Source organism: Ursus arctos, unplaced genomic scaffold (genome assembly GCF_023065955.2).
Source record: "Ursus arctos isolate Adak ecotype North America unplaced genomic scaffold, UrsArc2.0 scaffold_16, whole genome shotgun sequence".
Lineage (NCBI taxonomy): Eukaryota > Metazoa > Chordata > Mammalia > Carnivora > Ursidae > Ursus > Ursus arctos.
In genome coordinates, this window is record NW_026622830.1 from 21,906,803 (window position 1) to 21,927,901 (window position 21,099).

The following is a 21,099-nucleotide window of genomic DNA, read 5'->3' on the forward strand; positions in this document are numbered from 1 at the left end:
ATGTAATCCTTTGTCTGGAGGGAAAAACAGAAAAATGAATTAATATAGTAGACTAATATCTTATCAAGGCTTTTGTGATTCTCACTAATCAAAAGTAATTGTTCCTTCTTTGAACTATTATGGCCCTTCTTTTTACTTTACTTGTAGTTAGTTTTATGAATAGCTGTATCTCTACTCTATAGTAAGCTCCTGGAAAGCAGGGACCTTTTTTTTTTTTTTTTCATCTTCCATAATGCTTTGCACACCAGGTACTCAGTAAGTGGTAATAGCTACATCCCCAACTCACTGAATTAGCATTTTTCCTGACTGATGAGTTCATGGCCAAGGCAGAGGGGAGGAAGCCTGGGGCTTTAAAGTCTGGATGGCAGTCACCTGTCTGCAATATCCAGTATTTGCAGCCTCTCCCCATGACTCCCTGTCCAGTGGGATGGGGTAAGGATTTATGACTCATTACCCTGTCTCCTCCTCTCCAACTACTCTCTTCTCCTAGAACTGTTTCCCTGTCTTCTCCCTCTCCGTGTTAGTTATCTTTTGCTATATAACAAATCATTCCAAAAGAATTATTATTCATACTTTCCGTCGGTCAGGAATTCAGGTAGGTGGTTCAAGCTCAGGGTCTCCAGTGTGGTTCAGTCAGATATCTCTGGAACTGCAGTCGTTTGAAGTCTTGACTGGGGGCTGGAAGATCCGTGTGCAAGGTAGCTCACTCACATGGCTGGGGGGTTGGTTCTGGCAAGATGGTTCCTGTCAGCATGGGCCTCCCCAGAGGACTGTTTGAATGTCCTCATAATACCATAGCTGGCTTCCCCCAGAACTGATGAATGAAGACTATAATGTCTTGAAGCAGAAGCTATGCCATTTATGATGCAGCCTCGAAGTGATACATTGTTGCCTCTGCCATATTTTATTATGTTACAAACCATCCCTGATTTATTTGGATTGGAGACTACGTGACTGCAAATATCAGGAGTCAAGGATCATTGGGTTGTTTGGAGGCCTTGGCAGCTGGCTCTCATACTGTCCATCCACTGTTGTGATTCCCCAAGTGAACGCTAATGAGTTCATTAGCCTTGGTTCATCTGCCCCCTTCATTCCCATTCCTTAGTCAGGGCCTCATCCTAGCATTAGCCTTCAGTATTTGTTTTCCTCTTAATCCATCCTCCAAACTCTTGTTTCCTGAAGCATAACATTGAGCATGTTGTTCTCTTAGTTATACACCTTCAGTAACTAAACTGAACACTCCAGAAGGGAAAAGACTATTAATTATCTGTTGCCACCAAAAAAAATACTACCACAAATTTACTGACTTAAAACAACACACAACACACATTTATTATCTGACGATATCGGGGGGTTGGGAATCTGGCATGCGTTGACCAGATCCTCTGCAAGTCTGCAGTGAAGGTGTTGGTCAGGGCTGTTTTCTCATCTGAGGTTTGATTGGGGAACAGTCCACTTCCAGGCTCCCGTGGTTGTTGGCAGCAATCAGTTTTTGTAAGTTGTTAGACTAAGGGTCTTAGTTTCTTACTCTTTTGGCTGGAGGCTGTCCTCAGTTCCTTGCCATGTGGCCCTCTCACAACATGCCAGCTTCTTCAAAGCTAGCAAAGGAAAGTGTTTTTCAGCAAGACAGATGTTAAAGTATTATATAATATCATCATGTACAGGTACTTGTGTACATTCCATCACTTGCCATTTTGATTAAAAGCAAGCCAGGGGTCCCACCCACCCTCAGTGGTGGGGAGAGGGATTATGCACGGTGTGAATAGGAGGCACAGATCATTTTAAAGTCTGTCTGCCATGACCGTTAAGTTTCCTGTGTCTTCAGCATTCTGAGCAGTGCATGACACGTACTAAGCTCTAGTATTTGAATGAATGGACATAGTGTGACTATTATGCTTTCAACTTGTAGTTTAAGCCTCTTCCTTTACTTCCTTTTCTTTTGTTTCAGAGTTACTGATTTATTCTCGAGAATCCTCTACTCTCATCTATCCTCATGGATGAACTTCAGGATGTTCAACTCACAGAAATCAAACCACTTCTAAATGATAAGGTAAAGACTACATTGTTTTCACTAAAATATATATGTCTTTTCTTCTGTGATTAATTCATTTTCTATATTTCCTGGATAGTAACTAATTCAAAACATATTCAGCTTTTCTGTGGAGGAAATACTTTTAAAAATAGATTTCTTAACACTCTTTTTGATGTTTTTCCTTCCTTTTTTCTTTCCTCCTACTTTTGTTTCCATGGGCCAAATTCAATCAAGTTATCCTTGAGATTTTCCTGTTCTACTGATAGAGACATTAAAGGAAAAAAATAATATGACAGAGTTAGGCAGAAAGTATGAGAGAAAGGTTTGACTTAGAATCCAAGTGTCTTGACTTTCAGTTTCTATAAGGAGAATGAACATCCATGGCTGGTGATGTATATAGACTGCAACACTTTCCCTAAAGTTTGTCAAGTCTGTGATGTGACCTTTCTGTCATCTTTGAGGTTTTCATCGGAATGTGTGGATGTCGATAATACACCCCATTTTTATGTTAGTGTTAGAGAACCAGTGAGCAGCATAGTTCACAGCCACCAGGATTCAGGAAGTAGAAAGAGGTGTGATGGTAGGAGTTACCAAAAAGCTAAGACCTGTCTCCTGTCCCTCTCCATTCAATAAATTTGCCTGAAATTCCCTATTTTCTACCCTGTACTTTTGGTTTATTGTCGTTGCCCCTATTAAAATACTCTTATAGCTTGGTGTGAATGAGCCTGTGGCTTCTTTCCTGAGAAAAGTATTAATAAAAAGTAAGAGTAGAGATGGATGGGGTTGGGATGGGGTGCTACACCAGAAGATACTGTTGCCCTTATCTTTTTTTGCCCAAAGGCCCACCTGTAACTTCTGGGGCTGTTGACTTACTGTGTGTTTATTAATTTGCTGTTGAATCCTGCCAGTCCCATTTTCATTCCTGTGACCTTACCTCTCTACCTACATTCCCACCCTTTCCTTTATCTTTCACTGGTTTTTGCTTTCTCCCTCATCAAGCTGCACACACATTTTTTTAGCCCCCAGTTGGTTTTTCCTGCTGCTTTCCCTCATGTTTTCAGAAAAGTCTCTCCTTTATTGTCTTTGGTGCATGTGAAGGGCTGTCCCCAAAATGATGTGCCACAGGGAGGAGGAAGGAAATAAAATCTGCATCTGTAGAGCTTATGTACAGCCACAGAAATGAATAGTTACAGGTGGGAGTAGGCAGTTTAGCTTCTTGAAGGTAGTAACCTATCCTAAACCTGGCTGATGATCAGAATCAGCTGGGTAAGTGTTTAAAAATACAGACTATTGGGTCCCACTGTAGACCAACTAAACTGGACTGCGAGGGGAGGGGAACGGGACCCACACATACCTTTCTGTGATCCGTGGTCTTCAACTTCGGCTGCTTTTTGGAATTACTTGGGGAGATTTAAAAATCACCAGTGATTTTTGGTAGAGATTCTCCACAAAGATTCTGACTGAATTGGCCTGGGATATGGTTGAGCTTTTTTTAAAAATCCTGAAGTTGAGAACCATACCTCAAGTGACTGGTTAGTCATTGTTGGAAACTTGTGACCTGATATTTGAGGACTGGGGCACAAGCAGGAGGAGGATCCTTCCTGGACCCTGGAAATTCACAGGATGCCCGAGTAGGCACCTGTGTAAAAGAGCTGCAGGAGTTAATTGACCACATATCTCATAGAAAAGACATCTGGGTGGCGCAGTTGTTAAGCGTCTGCCGTCGGCTCAGGGCGTGATCCCGGCATTATGGGATCGAGCCCCACATCAGGCTCCTCCGCTATGAGCCTGCTTCTTCCTCTCCCACTCCCCCTGCTTGTGTTCCCTCTCTCGCTGGCTGTCTCTATCTCTGTCAAATAAATAAATAAAATCTTTAAAAAAAAAAAAAGAAAGAAAGAAAAAGAAAAGACACCTGGAAAAGGAAAGATTGAGTGAATGTGACCATAGAAAAGCAGTGAATTAACTCCTGGGTCTTCCTTTTTTGAGACCCACAGTGATGCCTTGACTGTGTCTTAGGTGTGCCCTGGCGCTGTGGATGGAATTGTGCACCTCTCCTCTCCCCAAACTCACATGTTGAAGCCCTCACACCCTCTGTGACTGTATTGGAGATAGGGCCCTCAGGAGGTGATTAAGGTTCAATGAGGTCATAGGGTGGAATTGGAGCTTGAATCCAATAGAATTCATGGCCTTGTAAGAGGAAGAGAGATCTCTGTCTCTCACACACACCACCCCCCCCCCCCATATGAGGATACAGCAGGGTGGTAGCCATCGGCAAGCCAGGAAGAGATCTCTCACCAGAAACCAAACCCTGCTGAAATCTTGATCTTGGACTTCCAGACTCCAGAACTGTCAGAAAATAAATTTCTGGGGGCGCCTGGGTGGCTCAGTCGTTAAGCGTCTGCCTTAGGCTCAGGGCGTGATCCCGGCATTCTGGGATCGAGCCCCACATCAGGCTCCTCTGCTGGGAGCCTGCTTCTTCCTCTCCCACTCCCCCTGCTTGTGTTCCCTCTCTCACTGGCTGTTTCTCTCTCTGTCAAATAAATAAATAAATAAAATCTTTAAAAAAAAAAGAAAAGAAAATAAATTTCTCTTGTTTAAGCCCCTCAGGCATCCCAAGCAGTCTAAGACACCAAGCAATCAAAGTCTCACTTCCTAACATCTGTTACCTCCCTCTTTGATAGGCCTGTGCTGTTCCTACCCACTTTCGATGCTCCCTCTTTCTCCCTGAGACATATTCCTGTCCCCTCAGTATTCATGAGATCTCCCCTGCTCCAGCCCAGCTTTGTAGAAGACTGGCAAGAGGTCCTCTTTGGATGGTGGCATTCCCAAACAAAGAATTTCACCCCCTGTAGTCCCCCTGCCCCAGAACATGAGTGCTTCTGTCTTTGCCCAGCAAGTGTGTGGTTCTGCGTTCATCATGAAAAGTATGACGGTAATGCCCTTCATCGGTTATTCGGTTTGATCCCCCAATAGCGCGGTGGTATAGGGAGCACAGATCAGTTTGTTCCCATACTGCTGGTGAGAAAACTAAGGGTGAGAAAGGTGAAATAGCTTACTCAGATTGAGTACCAAAGAATGCTTACTGTGGGGCAGGACTTCTAAGTCGTGGCACTGTCAATGTTTTGGGCTGGATGATTGTCGTGGGGGATCGTGGTGCATGTTGTAGGATGTTTAGCAGCATCCTGGGTCTCTGTCCACTAGATGCCAGCATCTCTCAGTTGTGACAACCAAAAATGTCTCCAGACATTGTCAAATGCCCCCTGGGGGCAGAGTCTTCCTATTTGAGAACTGTTACTATAGGGGATAGGGCTCCAGATTTGAATAGGGGTAGCTCTTGAAGTTTTTTGTTTGGAGGAGTGTTTTTGGCCTATCCTGCTATTATTTATTAAGCACTCTTATGTGCCAGGTGTTTTAGCTACCTTCTCTCTTTTAATCAAAAGAGTATCCCTTTGTAGTACATAGTATTATTCCTCACTTAAAGATGAAAATCTGACTGAAAAACTGACTTGCCCCGTCAGTATGTGGCAGAGTCAGAACTGAAACCAGGTCTGTCCTATCCTGATACCTGAGGCCTTTCCACTCTGCTGACCCCATCACCTCTGTGGCTTGCCCTGTCTCTTTAAGGAAGAGTCTAGAGACGTGTATCAATTCACTTCATCTTTTTATCCATTCTTATAGATATACTCTTATCCTGAAGACATCACCGTACCCTTCCAGGCTTCAGGGAGCTGGAGGAAGTCTAGACCCAACCTGTTATGGAGAGATTTGTCCTGAGATGACTGACTATAAGGAAGCATTCTCAAAATAGCTTTAAGCGAGGCTTATGTTAACTCATCTCTTGTCATTTGTTGGTACTTTTCCCATTTAATTTTAGTGTGCTTGTAATTTTGTCTGTGGCTCAGATTTGCGAAGAAGTGGGTAATTTTGCCATGCTTGTTTTGGCTCCAGTGATGAAAAGATGCAACTGCCAGCACTTATCTTTGTTTTGGGGGGCAGAAATTGTACAGATGTATGAACTGATTTTTTTTTAAATCACATTTAACTATTTTTAGTGCATTTTCACAAATATTATCTTCTTTAAGCCTCCCAGCCTTCTATGAAATAAGTAGTTAAAGGCTTTAACTACTTAAAATGGAGTTATTTTAACTCCAATTCACAGGAAAGGCTCAGAAAGGTTATATGACGTATCCAAAGTTAGTGTCTAGTGAGGTGGTGAAGCCAGCACTAGTACCCACATCTGTTGACTTCAACCCAGATCAGGGGGTTTAGGCCTCTTCCCACCATTGCTGCCTCTTGGAGCTGGTTATTCCATCTTCCTCAACCAATATACCTTGTAACAAGCAAGAGAGTTGACCAGTTAGTGCTTCCTTTTCCCTGACCTCAACTACATTAAAATATGTGCCAGAAAAGACTAGCAGAAAAAAATGAAAACGTTAACAATAGCAGCTATTTGTCAATGGAGAGACGATGGATGATTGTAATTTTCTTTATACTTCTCTACAATGAGCTTGTACCTTCCTTTTTTTTTTTTTTAAAGGTTTATAAGATTGTATTTACTTATTTGACAGACAGACAGAGAGTACAAGCAGGGGGAGCGACAGAGGGAGAGGGAGAGGGAGAAGAAGGCTCCCTGCTGAGCAAGGAGCCTGATGCGGGACTCAATCCCAGGACCCTGAAATCATGACCTGAGCTGAAGGCTGCCACTTAACCAACTGAGCCACCCAGGCGCCCCAAGCATGTACCTTCCTTTTTGTAATTAGAAAACCAGAAAAAGGGGCGCCTGGGTGGCTCCAGTCTGTTACGTGTCTGTCTTTGGCTCAGGTCGAACCCCACATCCGGTTGGTTCCCTGCTCAGCAGGGAGACAAATTGTCTCCCTCTCCCTCTGCCTGCGGCTCTGCCTGCTTGTGCTCTTTCTTTCTCTATCAAATAAATAAATAATATCTTTAATAGAAAGAAAGAAAAAAGAAAACCAGAAAAAAAGGATTTGGTATAGTACGAAAAATACTGAGCCTAGTGAAGGCCAAAGGGCAGTCTTGAGGAAATATGTAGAAGGCTACCATTGGCTTCTACAGAATTGAGGAAATATCAAGGAGGGGAATAACTATTTAGTGGGGAGAATAGAAACAAATTATTTACTTCTTTCTGGTTCTTAAAATAGAAAGTGAGATAGACCCTACTGCAATTTAAGTTTTCTGTCTCTCTCTACTAGTGACTGGAAATGTAAGCAGAGGAGAGAGGAGGGAGAAGCCGTGGGTGAGCATTTTTGTAACTTTCAGGACAACAGAGATAGCCAAAGGGGTTAGTGCCAAGGCTTTTTTTTTTTTTTTAATTTTAAAAACAGTTATTGACATTTTCATTAAAGGATATTATTTGTGAAGTGCTACGTCTACTATGCACTGGAGAGTGGGTGCCCCTTAATGTGCTAAGAAGTAATTGTCACATGTTGTCCGAAATGGCCTAGATGGGACTGGAGCAGGAAATGAGTTCCCAAGCAAGTAATGGTGCCACTGTGACAGAACACTGTCTGCCAGCTACAAAGTCAGCAGGAGATGGTGGAAGAAGCCTTAGCCACAGGATGCCTAAGGAGTTTTTAGCGCAGGGGGTCAGTGACACACGTCGTTAGCCTGCTAGTATGTTACTTTAGAGGAGAGGTTATTTTAGAGGTGAAATTTTACCTTTTCAGCAGTGTGCAGATGATTATCTGATCTGACCTCTTTACAAATTTCCTTATGAAATCTGTTTCTTAATTTGTATTTTTGAAGGTAATAATATAGATGCTTTAAGTATATATACACATACACCCTCATAAGCAAACACTCGCATATATGTAATTTTCATCTGGATTATCAGCTTGAACAGATTTCTACTTAAAAACAGTTTATTGATGATTGTAAAACATTGATTTATTAATCTGTGTTAATTGATTATATTAATCTTTATTGACAAAGAAAAACAGTATTTTCTAGGCTTATCTAACCCTTCTGCTTCTACAGTTCCTCATCTTTCTACTTTCTGTTGGTAAGGATTATTATCTTTTGTTACTAAAAATGCCATGTTTTATTGTCTTTGACTTTTTTTTTCCAAATCAGCTTGTTTCTAAAATTTTTACAGTTGTAACAACTCCTTCTCTCTACTTTAGTTCCTAGCATATCAATTGCATGTAACTTTGGTATTCATTTTTTACTCAAATTGAGTATCTCTATTTTGAAATGCTTATAACCTTTACGAAATGATGTTTACCACATTTACGAAGTACCGGGACTAGGAGTATAGTGATAAATCAGACACAGGTCCCTGACCCCACTTCAAGTTCACAGAAGAAGTTGATTTGCTTCAGATCTTTTCCTGTTGGTAGCTGGTTCTAAGGTCTTATACATCTTGCCTTTCTTTATATCTGTTGTTTCCTGTCTTTTGAAATTGTATATGCCTCTTGACTAGATCTCATGTTAGGAAACTACATTTCTCTTCTCACTAGCAATTATTTGTTTTTTAAATCCCCCCACCCCCTTCTTTTCATACTTCTCTTCATTCATTGATTATTCTTGGTTGCTTCTTGCTTATTCTTCAGCCTTATATTTGAGAGAATGACTTGTTTTTAATTTACCTTCTTGAGCTGCTTCATTTACCTTCTATGTTTGGCTCTGAGGCTTCACCAGGAAATATTCCCCTTGGCTGGCTTCTACCTTGACTGTAACTTTCAGTGATAATATATCTTTTTTCTTGACTTATTCGAATTTTTCTGTCTTTCCCCAAATTATTCTATTATTTTAATTTTTTTCTTGAATCTCTTTCTGCTAATGAAGTCTACTTAGTGCAAGGATCTCTCTGAACATGGAATTACTGGTACCTCCAAAATGGACAGAAGGAAAAAAGAAAACACCCAGAACTTGAAACTTCTAGAAGTTTTGTTAGAGTGTAACCCTGTACCTCAAATATCAGAGATAGTTAAGTCCCCAGGGAATTCTTCCTCCTTCTAGGATACACCCAATGAGTGGTACTGATTTTTTAATGAGTTTGGAGAATATGGCTTCAGTTTACCACAGTTGAGTGGGAACCAACTAATGATCTCCATTCAGACACTCTAAATGCCAAATATTGTCAGACAGACCTGATCATATCCTTTCTCTAAGGTGATCACTCAGGAAGCTTGAAGCCATTCTCTAAGACCATCTGGCACGTCTTTAAAACAACAGCAGGGGTGCCTGGGTGGCTCAGTCGGTTAAGCGTCCAACTCTTGGTCTCAGCTCAGGTCTTCATGTCAGGGTTTTGAGTTCAAGTCCTGTGTTGGGTTCCACGCTGGGTGTGGAGCCTACTTAAAAAAAAAGAAAAAAGGTTGAAACAACAGTAAGTGTTACACTGAGGAATGTATAGAATTGTTGAATCACTACATTGTACACTTGAAACTAATATAACACTAACATTAATTATACTGGAATTAAAGTAAACAACTGTTACATAGTCTTCATACAATTATTAGTACTTTTTCTCTGGGAGTCTGTGTATGTTGGATAAAGAACACATAGTTGTTTTTTGCTAGATACTTAACAAAGAAGAATGACTTTGATTTCTGGAGAGAATTGCCTCTTTCTGCTTTTGGTATTTCAGAAGCTTTGCTCATCTCAGACTTGAGGAACTCACAGAATGCCTCATGACTGTGATCATGTGGTTGTAAGGAAGGGGAACTCATGCATATAGTGACAGCTGCTTCCCAGATAGCTCATCAGAATTTGTGTCCCTGTATTCTATGACCAAGATTTTAATTCAATCTAGAGTGATTTTCTCTAATCTTAAATAATCTCTAAAGGAACCTCTGGGAGCCCTGTTAAGATCGAAGCCCTAATGTGGTCTGTTTTCACATCATTATACATAATTCCTCAAAAGATTAAGTGAATCTTTATTTTTTTTTTTAAGATTTTTTAAATTTATTTATTTGACAGAGATAGAGACAGCCAGCGAGAGAGGGAACACAAGCAGAGGGAGTGGGAGAGGAAGAAGCAGGCCCATAGCGGAGGAGCCCGATGTGGGGCTTGATCCCAGAACTCCGGGATCACGCCCTGAGCCGAAGGCAGACGCCCAACGACTGAGCCACCCAGGCGCCCCAGATTAAGTGAATCTTTAAATCTTATATCACAAAATACCAAGTTGGAAACATATTTTTTGTACCATACCAAATCCTTTTTTTCTAGTTTTCTAGTTACCAAAAGGGAGGTACTTGCTCATTGTAGAGAAGTATAAAGAAAATTATAATCATCCATCATCTCTTTATTGAGAAATAGCTGCTGTTATTAATGTTTTGGTATTTTTCTGCTAGTCCTTTTGGTGCATATTCATGTAGTTGAGGTCAAAGTGTAAAGACTACTTGTATCCTAATTTATTTTCACTTAGTGATCATATCCTACTGAAACCATCTACCCTAGTCCATGAGAGGGCCCTTCTTTTTGCTTCTCACAGTCTAATTAGAAGTTAAACGCAATGACTTCTCTGAAAGAGTTCTCAGGTATTGGGTGGGACTAGTGGGAGCCGTGGAACACGATGATCCTTTTGCCAATGGCAACATTCTTTGGAGATGTGCTACCCAGTCCCATCTGTGTGGTGTCTTGTTTTTCCATGCTGTGACTGCATCAGACTTTATTTTGTGAACTTGGTTTCATGCCAGGAATAATACTTCAGACTAGCAGTCTGTACCACTCTCTTTCTGTTCTCAGTGCCACCTCCTCCCACTGTGATTGGTAATCTACTGTGGCTTTACTGCCACTTTTAGAGAAACAAGGGTGTGCTCATCCATAGCCTTATTCTTTCAGAATCTTTCTGTTTCTAGATCAGCGCTGTCCGGTAGAAGTTTCTGCAATAATGGAAATGTTCTGTATCTGCACCACCCAATTATACAGTAGCTACTAGCCACGTGTGTCTGTTGAGCACTTGAAATGTGAGTAATGTGACTAAGAAACTGGATTTTTTGTTTTAATAAATTTTAATTGACACATGTGGCTAATGGTTACCATAGTAGATAGTGCCACTCTAGACCATCTCATCTGGTTCTGCTAGTTACTCTTATGGAGAGGACAGGTTGTATCTTGGGGTGTGTGGAGTTTTGTTTTGTTTTGTTTTAGGATTTATTCATTTATCCTAGATGTGGAGAGGGACAAAGAGAGAGGGAGAGTCTTAAGCAGACTCCACACTGAGCGCGGAGCCCAATGCAGGGCTCGATATCACAACCCCAGGATCATTACCTGAGCTGAAACCAGGAGTTAACTGCCCAACCAGTTGCGCTACCCAGGTGCCCCGATGCAGAACTGTTTCTAAGAGGATCTTCTTGAAGGGGTGTGGGACTGCTTCGAGCTCCTTTGGGATCATATATCTAGATCCTGGCCGGAGGGGCAGCTTTTGGGAAGGTGCTTAGTAGCAGTTCTACCGGAAGCCATTCTAGACAGAATAGAATATGTTATGATAACACAGTTTCTAAATAATGAAAGGGTTTTTTTTCCCGGGGAGGGGCTTTTATTTTATGAAAGACCAAGTCAGAATGGATTTTTCCTCTGAAACACGTCATTCATTATCCTTTTTATATACTCTTAGGTCATATATTTTGCAACTCTGGCATCTGAAATGCTACAAAAGTGCCTTTGAGTCATTGCCATTGATTCTTTTTTTCAGTCAAACATTACTATGATATAATCTGTTTTTAGAGGCTTGGTGAATTCTTCTTGGATCTTTTGACTATGTTCTGCTTTTTAAATGACTCAGTGACTTGTCCTTTTTCCTATCAGCAATTTCACAAGATGCAGCAGATACGCCAGTGTATTAGGAATCCGGTTTTGTCTGTCTTTCCCTCCTTCAGTGACATTGCCTTTTTCCCTTGTTAAATTTACGAGTCTTCCGGGAAGCCTGGGTGGCTCAGTCAGTTAAGCATCTGCTTTTGGGGGCGCCTGGGTGGCGCAGTCGTTAAGCGTCTGCCTTCGGCTCAGGGCGTGATCCCGGTGTTCTGGGATCGAGCCCCACATCAGGCTCCTCCACTGGGAGCCTGCTTCTTCCTCTCCCGCTCCCCCTGCTTGTGTTCCCTCTCTCGCTGGCTGTCTCTCTCTGTCAAATAAATAAATAAAATCTTAAAAAAAAAAAAAAAGAAAAGAAAAAAGCACCTGCTTTTGGCTCAGGTCATGATCCCAGGGTCCTGGGATCAAGTCTTGCATCGGGCTCTTTGCTCAGCAGGGAGCCTGCTTCTCCCTTTGCCTGCTGCTCCCCCTGCTTGTGCTCTCTCTGTCTCTGACAAATAAATTTTAAAAATCTTAAAAAAAAAATTTACAGGTCTTCCATTTCTCTCTTTTTTTTTTTTTTTAAGATTTTTTTATTTATTTGACAGAGAAAGAGAGCCAGCGAGAGAGGGAACACAAGCGGGGGGGGGGGGAGTGGGAGAGGAAGAAGCAGGCTCCCAGAGGGGGAGCCTGATGCGGGGCTTGATCCCAGAATGCCGGAATCAAGCCCTGAGCCGAAGGCAGACGTTTAACGACTGAGCCACCCAGGCGCCCCGAGGTCTTCCATTTCTCATCCATCTATATCTTTATTTTCTTCTTGACCCTTTAATTCCTGGTTCTGGGCACCCTGGCTCCTGCCTTCCTTTGCTCTTCTCAGGGTTGGCCTTCAACCCCATTTTTTCCAGGTACTTCCTAGGTGGGTTGTGAGTGTGCTCTAAGACTCTGATCCATGTTTTACCCTCTTCCCACAAGTTCTCATTGCTCTCTTTAGGTAGGGAAACAGGAAGTTACAAACTTCAACTGGACAGCCGGGCTCCTTTCCTTTATCTTCACACGAAGCTTGCCAAAGTGTAATCTCACCTTTTATTAACATATGTTAGGAGCCCACCCTGCCTCTGAAGCCTTTTGATGAGAACCATCTTAGTTTTATGGCAACCAAGAGGCTGCACGTGCACTGCTTGCACTGTGAACTGAATTTGCTGCACATTTGGGGAAGCCACATGGGGAAACTGACTGTGTTTTCTGCCTTCTGTTGACAGACTGGTACACGAAACTTCCAGGACTTTGACTGTCAGGTAAGGACTGTACAAGCACCGAAGGGGGGCTGTGTACAGGATCTCTGCAGTGCTTCCCTCCCTGTCCTGGTGGCCTGTAGAAGTGGATCTCTCTTCGTAGCTAATCATAACTCCTTCATGTTCTTTTGGTCATTGGATCTAGTTTATTTAAAATGATTTGCTCTCATGTTCAAAAATTGCCTGCCAGGTGCCTGTTTTATGGTTGTAGATTACTGGGTTGAACTGTCACTTTGTGATTAAGATCTCCTCTCCTCAAATGATATTGGAAACCTCAGTCACAGGTGTTAAGTAGAGGGTTGTCACTTCACTGCAGAGAAGGTGGGGGAGGGGTAGTTTGGAGGGGAGACATCAACTAAATGTTTTCCTTTTCTTTTTTTTTAAGTTTTATTTATTTAAGTAATCTCTTTACCCAGTGTGGGGCTCGAACTCATGACCCCAAGATCAAGAGTTGCATGCTTCTTTGACTGAGCCAGTCAGGTATCCCAACAAAATCTTTTTCTAAAAGAAAAAGACAAATTAAGCATTATTAATACAAAATGCAGTTTTCCTTTGGTTTTATGCTTGGAGATGCAGAATTCAACTTGACTCATTAGTATTTAATTAAATGATTTTGTTCTTCCTAGTTGCTTTCACCTGTAGCTCTGTTGCCAATTTGAAAATCAATAAAATGAACCAGCATCTCTCCATCTACCTACTTTATCTATTGACTGGCCCTGAAAGAAATGGGAGGAAGGAGTGAGTACATGGGAATGAGAACCTTATAAGCCCATGCAGCCTGACTGTCCTACTTTGGGGATGGATGTCATAGTTGTGGCTATTAGAAGCAACATAAAGTAGACTCAGTACTGGGCAGGGAAGGAAGGTGCTGGAAAACCAGCTTCCTTGCTTCCAGGATTCAGCCAACCTGTACATGCACAGGCAGATAGTTATTTTAATTTTATTTTATTTTTAAGATTTTATTTATTTATTTGAGAGAGAGCATGAGCAGAGGGAGAGGGAGTAGACTCCCCACTAAGCAGGGAGCCTGATGAGGGGCTCAATCCCAGGACCCCAGGATCATGACCCCCAACCAAAGGCAGAGCTCAACAGACTGAGCCACCCAGGCACCTGCAAGTAGATAGTTATTTTTATTTTATTTATTTATTTGACAGAGAGAGAGGGAGCACAAGCAGGTAGAGCGGCAGGCAGAGAGAGAAGCAGGCTCCCCGCTGAGCAGAGAGCCCAACGTGGGCTCAATCCTGGGACCTTGGGATCATGATCTAAGCTGAAAGTAGACACTTAACTGACTGAGCCACCCAGGCACCCCCAGATAGTTATTTTTATTTTTTATTTATTTATTTTTAAAAATTTTATTTATTTATTTGACAGAGATAGAGACAGCCAGCGAGAGAGGGAACACAAGCAGGGGGAGTGGGAGAGGAAGAAGCAGGCTCATAGCGGAGGAGCCTGATGTGGGGCTCGATCCCATAACTCCGGGATCACGCCCTGAGCCGAAGGCAGACGCCCAACCGCTGTGCCACCCAGGCGCCCCCAGATAGTTATTTTTAGATAAGCATTTTTATATTAAGTACAGTGGAGTCTCTCTATAGCATTAGCATTGAAAGGAAGAACTAATATCTATCTTACAAGCAAACCAGTTATATCATAATAATATTTACTATAGAAGTAAACATACATCATCTCCAGTTCTTGGAGCACTGTCACAAGGTGATTTTTATTATGTTTGTTTTACAGATGAGGAAATTGAAAATCAGGTTTCATAACTTGCCATTGGGTAGAATTGCAGTTGCAAAACCCCACCCTTCCTGGATCCGTTGCCTATTCTTTCCAACCTGGAAATGTCTAGAACTGAGATGTTGTAAAGAGTCGAGTTGTTCTTAAAGCTGAAGTTCTTTAACAGAACAGGTGTAACTTATTTTGTAAGGGGTAGGTTCACAGCATCGTTATCAGTGTCAAATACCTCTTGTTGTGACTATTTGGTACTTTATATAACAAGAGAATCAACCTAGTGCTGTTAAAGAATCACTTGCTATAGGTCTTTTACTCAAAAAATAAGTCATTTTTGGATAAGTGGTGGCAGTCAATTTGGGTTTACTAGTTTTTAATTTGATCTAATTCAGTTATGGTTTGGATCTAGGTTGAACCAGTTGAATTCGACTGTTGTTAATATCTGATATAATTTACCTAGAAGGAGATCATTTGAGGGAGTATGACAGTAAAATTCAAGGTGAAGAATTCCAGAAATAGTATATGTATACTTCTACTTGAAAGTATAGAAGAGGGGGGCACTTCGTTGTCTCAGTTGGTTAAGTGTCTGTCTTCAGCTCAGGTCATGATCCCAGAGTCCTGGGATCAAGTCCCACATTAGGCTCGCTGCTTGGTGGGGAATCTGCTTCTCCCTTTGCCTCTTTCCCCCCACTCATGGGTGTGCACTGTCTCACTGTCACAAAAATAAATAAATAAAATCTTTAAAAAAAAAAGTATAGGAGCTTTGATTTTCACCAAATTGAGTACCTCCTCCCCCCAAAAAGAAAAATTAAATATAAAAAATTACAGGCTCAGTGTGCGTGGGTGGCTCGATTAGGCATCCGACTTTTGATTTCAGCTGGAGTTGTGATCTCAGGGTCCTTGGATCAAGCCCCACATTGGACTCCATGCTCAGTGGGGAGTCTGCTTGGGATTCTGTCTCTCTCTCTCCCTTTGCCTCTCCCCCCTTGAACACTCTCTCTCTCCCTCTAAAATAAATAAACCTTTTTAAAAAATTACATGCTCACTGAAAAATAGATAAGAAAAAAACAAAAAGTAGGGGCACCTGGGTGGCTCAGTCGTTAAGGGTCTGCGTTCGGCTCAGGGCATGATCCCAGAGTCCTGGGATCAAGCCCCGCATTGGGCTCCTCCACTTGGGAGCCTGCTCCTTCCTCTCCCACTCGCCCTGCTTGTGTTCCCTCTCTCGCCAGCTGTCTCTCTCTCTGTCAAATAAATAAATAAAATCTTAAAAAAAAAAAAAAAAACAAAGTAAATCAAAATTAGTTATTATTTCACTAGTGTTGATATTTGGTATATATCCTTTGATTTTTTTCACACATAAATATACTTAGATAGAAATGAAATTGAGCTTTAGAAATATAATTATGAATCAGTTTTTTAAAATTAAGGCTTAAAAATAGTCTGGCAGGGATGCCTGGCTGGCTCAGTCAGAAGAGTGACTCTTGATCTCAAGGTCGTGAGTTCAAGCCCCATGTTGGGTGTAGAGATTACTTAAATATTAAAAAAAAAAAAAAAAGTCTGGCAAAAACTCTTGATATTTTTGATGAAACCTTAATATAGTAACATGTTCTAGCCTTGTGAAGTCTAAGTTTTAGTTCAGTCCTGATACAAATAGAACAGTGGTGTTTGTCACTGTCTGTCACATGTCTGTCACTGGTTTTGAATGTACAGGCGATTTGTGCTCTAAAGAAGAAAAAACCATAGACCCTTCTTTTTCTCTCCTTCTAGCACCTACGAATGTTCTTCTACCACCATTCTTGTCTGTTTCTTTGTGAAGGGCTTATGTGATGTTCTGGAGACTGGGACAGCTGGGTCAGGAGTCTAGCAACAGGTTGATAGAAGGCCCAAGAGCTAGAAACTGTGATCTGAGAAGTCTAGAATGACCTGGCTTGCCTGAGGGGGTCCCAGAAACTATTGGGCATTCTTAGGAGACAGAACAGAACAGATCCAAAGTCAGCATTGTCACTAAATGGAAAAGCATTCAGCATTGGCATTGGTGTTGACCATTAGCATAACTGTGGCACCATATTACCTGAAACCGTTTAATCAGGGCTTCCTTCTGATCTCTGTCTTGCCTCAGAAAAATCGTTAAGGCATATTTGATGATGTCCCTGGGAAGTTATCTTAGAATCATCAAACAAGCTCACAACTTCAGTCTAAACCACGTTTTCCCTCTATTTTCTTTACCGATCACCTACGTGCTCCCCCCCCCCCAATGATTGAAACTATAATCAGAAGTTTATAGTTTCTGAGGGCACCTGGCTGGCTCAGTCGGTGGAGCATGTGACTCTTGATCTCAGGGTTGTAGTTCAAGCTCCATGTTGGGCCTAGAGCTTACTTAGAAAAAAAAATGGTTTACCATTTTTCTTGGTTCTTTGATCATCCTAAGTGACTTCTTTGATATTTAGCTCCCCTGAGGCAAATGGCAGTTTTATTTGGATATAAGATAATGTGGGAAGAGATAGAGGTGACATGCTTAGGATTGATGAGAAGGGAGAAAAGAGCCTACTGCCAGTTGAAACAATGGATCAGCTGGCTTATTGTCCATTTGTCTACGTCAGTGCTGCTTAATTCTCCTCTCCTTGTGAGACTGTTTAAAGGCTTAGAATTAGAGCTGAGACAGATGCTATAGCAATATATATGACATATTGCTTTTAAAAATAACACTTACCGGGATGCCTGGGTGACTCAGTCGGTTAAGCATCTGCCTTCGGCTCAAGTCATGATCCCAGGGTCCTGGGATCGAGTCCCACATCAGGCTCCTTGCTCAGTGGGAAGCCTGCTTCTCTCTCTGCCTGCAGCTCTCCCTGCTTGTGCTCTATCTTTCTCTGACAAATAAATAAATAAAATAAAATAAAATAAAAAGAGTTTTTAAAAAAAAATAACATTTATCTGAGGGCACCTGCCTGGCTCAGTCAGTAGAGCATTGACTCTGGATCTTGGGGTTTTAAGTTCAAGCCCCACGTTGGGTGTAGAGATTATTTAAAAAAAATAAATAAATAAAAAAACACATATCATCAGAAACAAATTGAGAAAATTCAGAAAAGTATAAAAATATAGGTTGCCTGTCATCCTACCTAGAGATAACGATATTTTGTTATATTTCTTTCCAGTTTTTATTTTTATGTTCTGGTTAATGAAAGAGTACATGCTTATTTCTGAATATTTGGAAAACAGAATTATAAAGAATCGGAAAAAAACTCATAATCCTATAATCCAGGGACAACTATATTAATGTTTAATATTGAGATAGATTTGTATATTTATATGCATAATTTTTATAAAAGTAATTTTTAAGTTTATGTGGTTGTCAAGCTGGATATACCCTTGTGTCCCCTTTTATGACTTAATATTAGAACACAATCTCATTTCTATATCATTTTATTTTTTTTCTATATAATTTTAAAGCACTCAAACAAAATTTCTGGTAGATGCCTATTATTTCCTCATCTAGCTATACCATAACTTAACTATTCCATTATTTTTGGAAATTAGATCACTTATGTTCAGTTCACTGAACATTTTCGTGCATAAATTTTACCCACATTTTAGAATATTTCTTTAGATGGATTCTTGGAATGAGTATATTTAGGGCTCTTGGCATGTCTTATCAAATTGTCTTCCACTTCTACCAGAGAGGTACTCAATAAATATTAATGGAGAGTGAAAAGCTGCTGTCTACCAGGATATATCATTCTCGTAGAAGAGGCTAATAATACAGTGAACTCATAAGAATGGAGTTCTTGTTCCTAGAATAATCCAGGCATGCCCAAGGGCTGAGTAATTTCATGGTAGCTGTTTAATTGCAGTAGCTATTTAGAAGACTGATTTATAGGACTCAATTGTGAGGATTGGTACTTAGTACTGCATTTCAAATGTATGTTTGTGGCTGCCTCTTCTAAAGCATTTAAACAGCTTTAAACTCTTTCTTTTTGAAAAGTTAAAAATTCCTTAAGTTTTTATTCCTGGTACCATTACTACAATTTACTAGGCGACATACCTGATGTTATGAAAAGAAAAAGCTACAAGAGATAAAAAGACCTCAGGAACGTACATCTAATTGGCACTGCATTGCATTAATCATTAAACAGCTTTAAACTCCTGCAGATCACTTGTTGAATGGGCATTGTTACAAAATAAGGATTATGGGAAATAAATATCCTGAACACTCTTTCCACAGAAAAGAGGTGTTTGGAGAGAGCTGGGATTCAATTAGCTGCTACATTCTGTGTCAGAAAGCTTGACCAGCTCCATGTTCTTCCCTGGCCTTGAAGGATGTGAACGTGGCCCCAGTCTACCTTGCAGCCTCTTGTCCCACTGCTTCCTTTATATACGTTCCCCACCTTCAGGAAAACTGGAATTATTGCTGGCCTACCCCACTTCTGCCTCGTGCTTTTCCTTTCTGGGGGCCTTTGTTCACATTTCCTCCCCTTGAGATGCCCCACCTTTTTTGGTTTGATTTCATTATAGTTGTTTGTGGGCATGGTCAAGGAGGAGGTTGATTTTAGTAAGTTCTAAGGATATAGGTGACTTTATTCTCATTGGGGGAGAAAAAAGAATCTTACAGGAAAAACAGATGTCCTTTTTATTGGCACCCCATTCTCATTTCCCTTTTCCCCTGTCGCTAGAAGGTTTTATTTCCCTGATGAGCTTTGTCATATCATGGGCACAATGGCTGCCGGCTTCCCCAAAACCATATTCTTCAGTTTAGCCGCCTCATTACTTAAGAGAGGATCTTTACCTGTAACTCTAGGGAAAAGTCCAGGGGTGGACTCTTGTAGGCTTAGTATGTATGGGTCACGTGTACATTTTTAAACCACTTACTATGGCCAAAGGGTAGGGTGTTTAAATTGGCCAGACCTGGACCCCCTCTTACCTGGGCTTTCCTACATGGAGAGTCAGTGTTCCGGGCTGTTGCCTGTGGGTTAAATGACCATTCACTCTTTTTCTTCTCATTGTTAACATTATGAGGAAGATATTGGAGTTGGCTTTGAAGGAAAAAAGATGTGTGCTAACATATCATAAAAGTGGCTTTCAGGGGCACCTGGGTGGCTCAGTCGTTAAGTGTCTGCCTTCGGCTCAGGGCGTGATCCCAGGGACCTGGGATGGAGCCCTGCATCAGGCTCCCTGCTCTGCTGGGGGCCTGCTTCTTCCTCTCCCACTCCCCCTTGCTTGTGTTCCCTCTCTCGCTGGCTGTCTCTTTCTCTGTCAAATAAATAAATAAAAATCTTTAAAAAAAAAAAAAAAGAGGCTTTCAGATGAAGAGCATGATTTGTCAGAAGTTTGAGAATTGTGGGTGGTTGAAAAGTAACAGTGGAAGCAGTCTGTAAGAGTGTAGACTGAACTAGGCTGAAAGAAGTAAGAGGTAGGAGGGAGAGAGCTGAAACTAGAGTCAAGGAAAGGTGTCATGGAACTTTAAAAAGGAGGTGATCTGTTGATAGGCGGAAGGCTGAGTAATCCTGGAGGCAGATTATTTTACTATGGGAGTAAATGAGGTTATGCAAATGAACCTCACACCACTACACAGAGGTAAGGTAGTAGAGGTGTTATATCAAAAATTCTTATATAACAAAAACTGTACCCAGGGCTCATAAGTAGCCTGCTTATTAGAAACAGAATAAAATTTCATGCTCACAAAAATGTTGACATTTCCGAGAGTTGTCACATACCTATTTCAGACTGACCAGGGCATGAAGTGATCAAAAGTTAACTGAGTTCAGAGAGATAAGACAAGTCAGATTGTGTAATTCTGGTAACAGCACATTTACCTGAGGGAAGAGGACTCAGAAAAAAAGGTGAAAGTTTATTGTAAAATAAACAGTCACTCAAACACCCGACTCTTGGTTTTGTCTCGGGTCGTCATCTCAGGGTCGTGAGATCGGGCCAAGTCTGCTCAAGATTCTCTCTGTGCCTCTTCTTCTGTCCCACCCCTCTCTCTGTTTCTCTCAAATAATTCTTTAAAAGAAGTAATGGCAATATCCTAAACTCTTAAATTCTTTTTTTTTAAGTTTCTAACTCCAGTTAACACAGTGTTATATTAGTTTCAGGTGTACAATAAAGTGATTCAGCAATTCCATACATCACTGTGTGCTCATTACAAGTGCACTCCTTAATCCCCTTGACCTGTTTAACCCATCCTCCAAGCCCCCCCCACCCCCATAAACTCTTAAATTCTTTAAAAGGCTTTTTGATTGAAAGCTACATCTTTGATTAAGAGGGAGAGGCAGGCAGTCCAGGATGAAGAGGGGACCAATA

General features: G+C 41.3%; 1 protein-coding gene across 5 annotated transcripts in view; it reads left to right on the plus strand.

Moving 5' to 3' along the window:
• The window catches only part of NDRG3 (NDRG family member 3), a 72,262-nt gene that overhangs the window by 15,343 nt on the left and 35,820 nt on the right, over positions 1–21,099 (plus strand). For 2 of the 5 annotated variants that reach the window (XM_026503440.4, XM_026503442.4), the window contains exons 2-3: positions 1,949–2,050; positions 13,042–13,077. In XM_026503440.4, coding sequence (XP_026359225.1) covers positions 1,994–2,050; positions 13,042–13,077 — 93 coding nt within the window. In that variant the 5' untranslated portion in view covers positions 1,949–1,993. Of the gene's footprint in view, positions 1–1,948; positions 2,051–10,879; positions 10,960–13,041; positions 13,078–21,099 lie in introns of those variants that run through there. The other 3 variants (XM_026503443.4, XM_026503441.4, XM_057312538.1) reach the window with 2 other exon arrangements.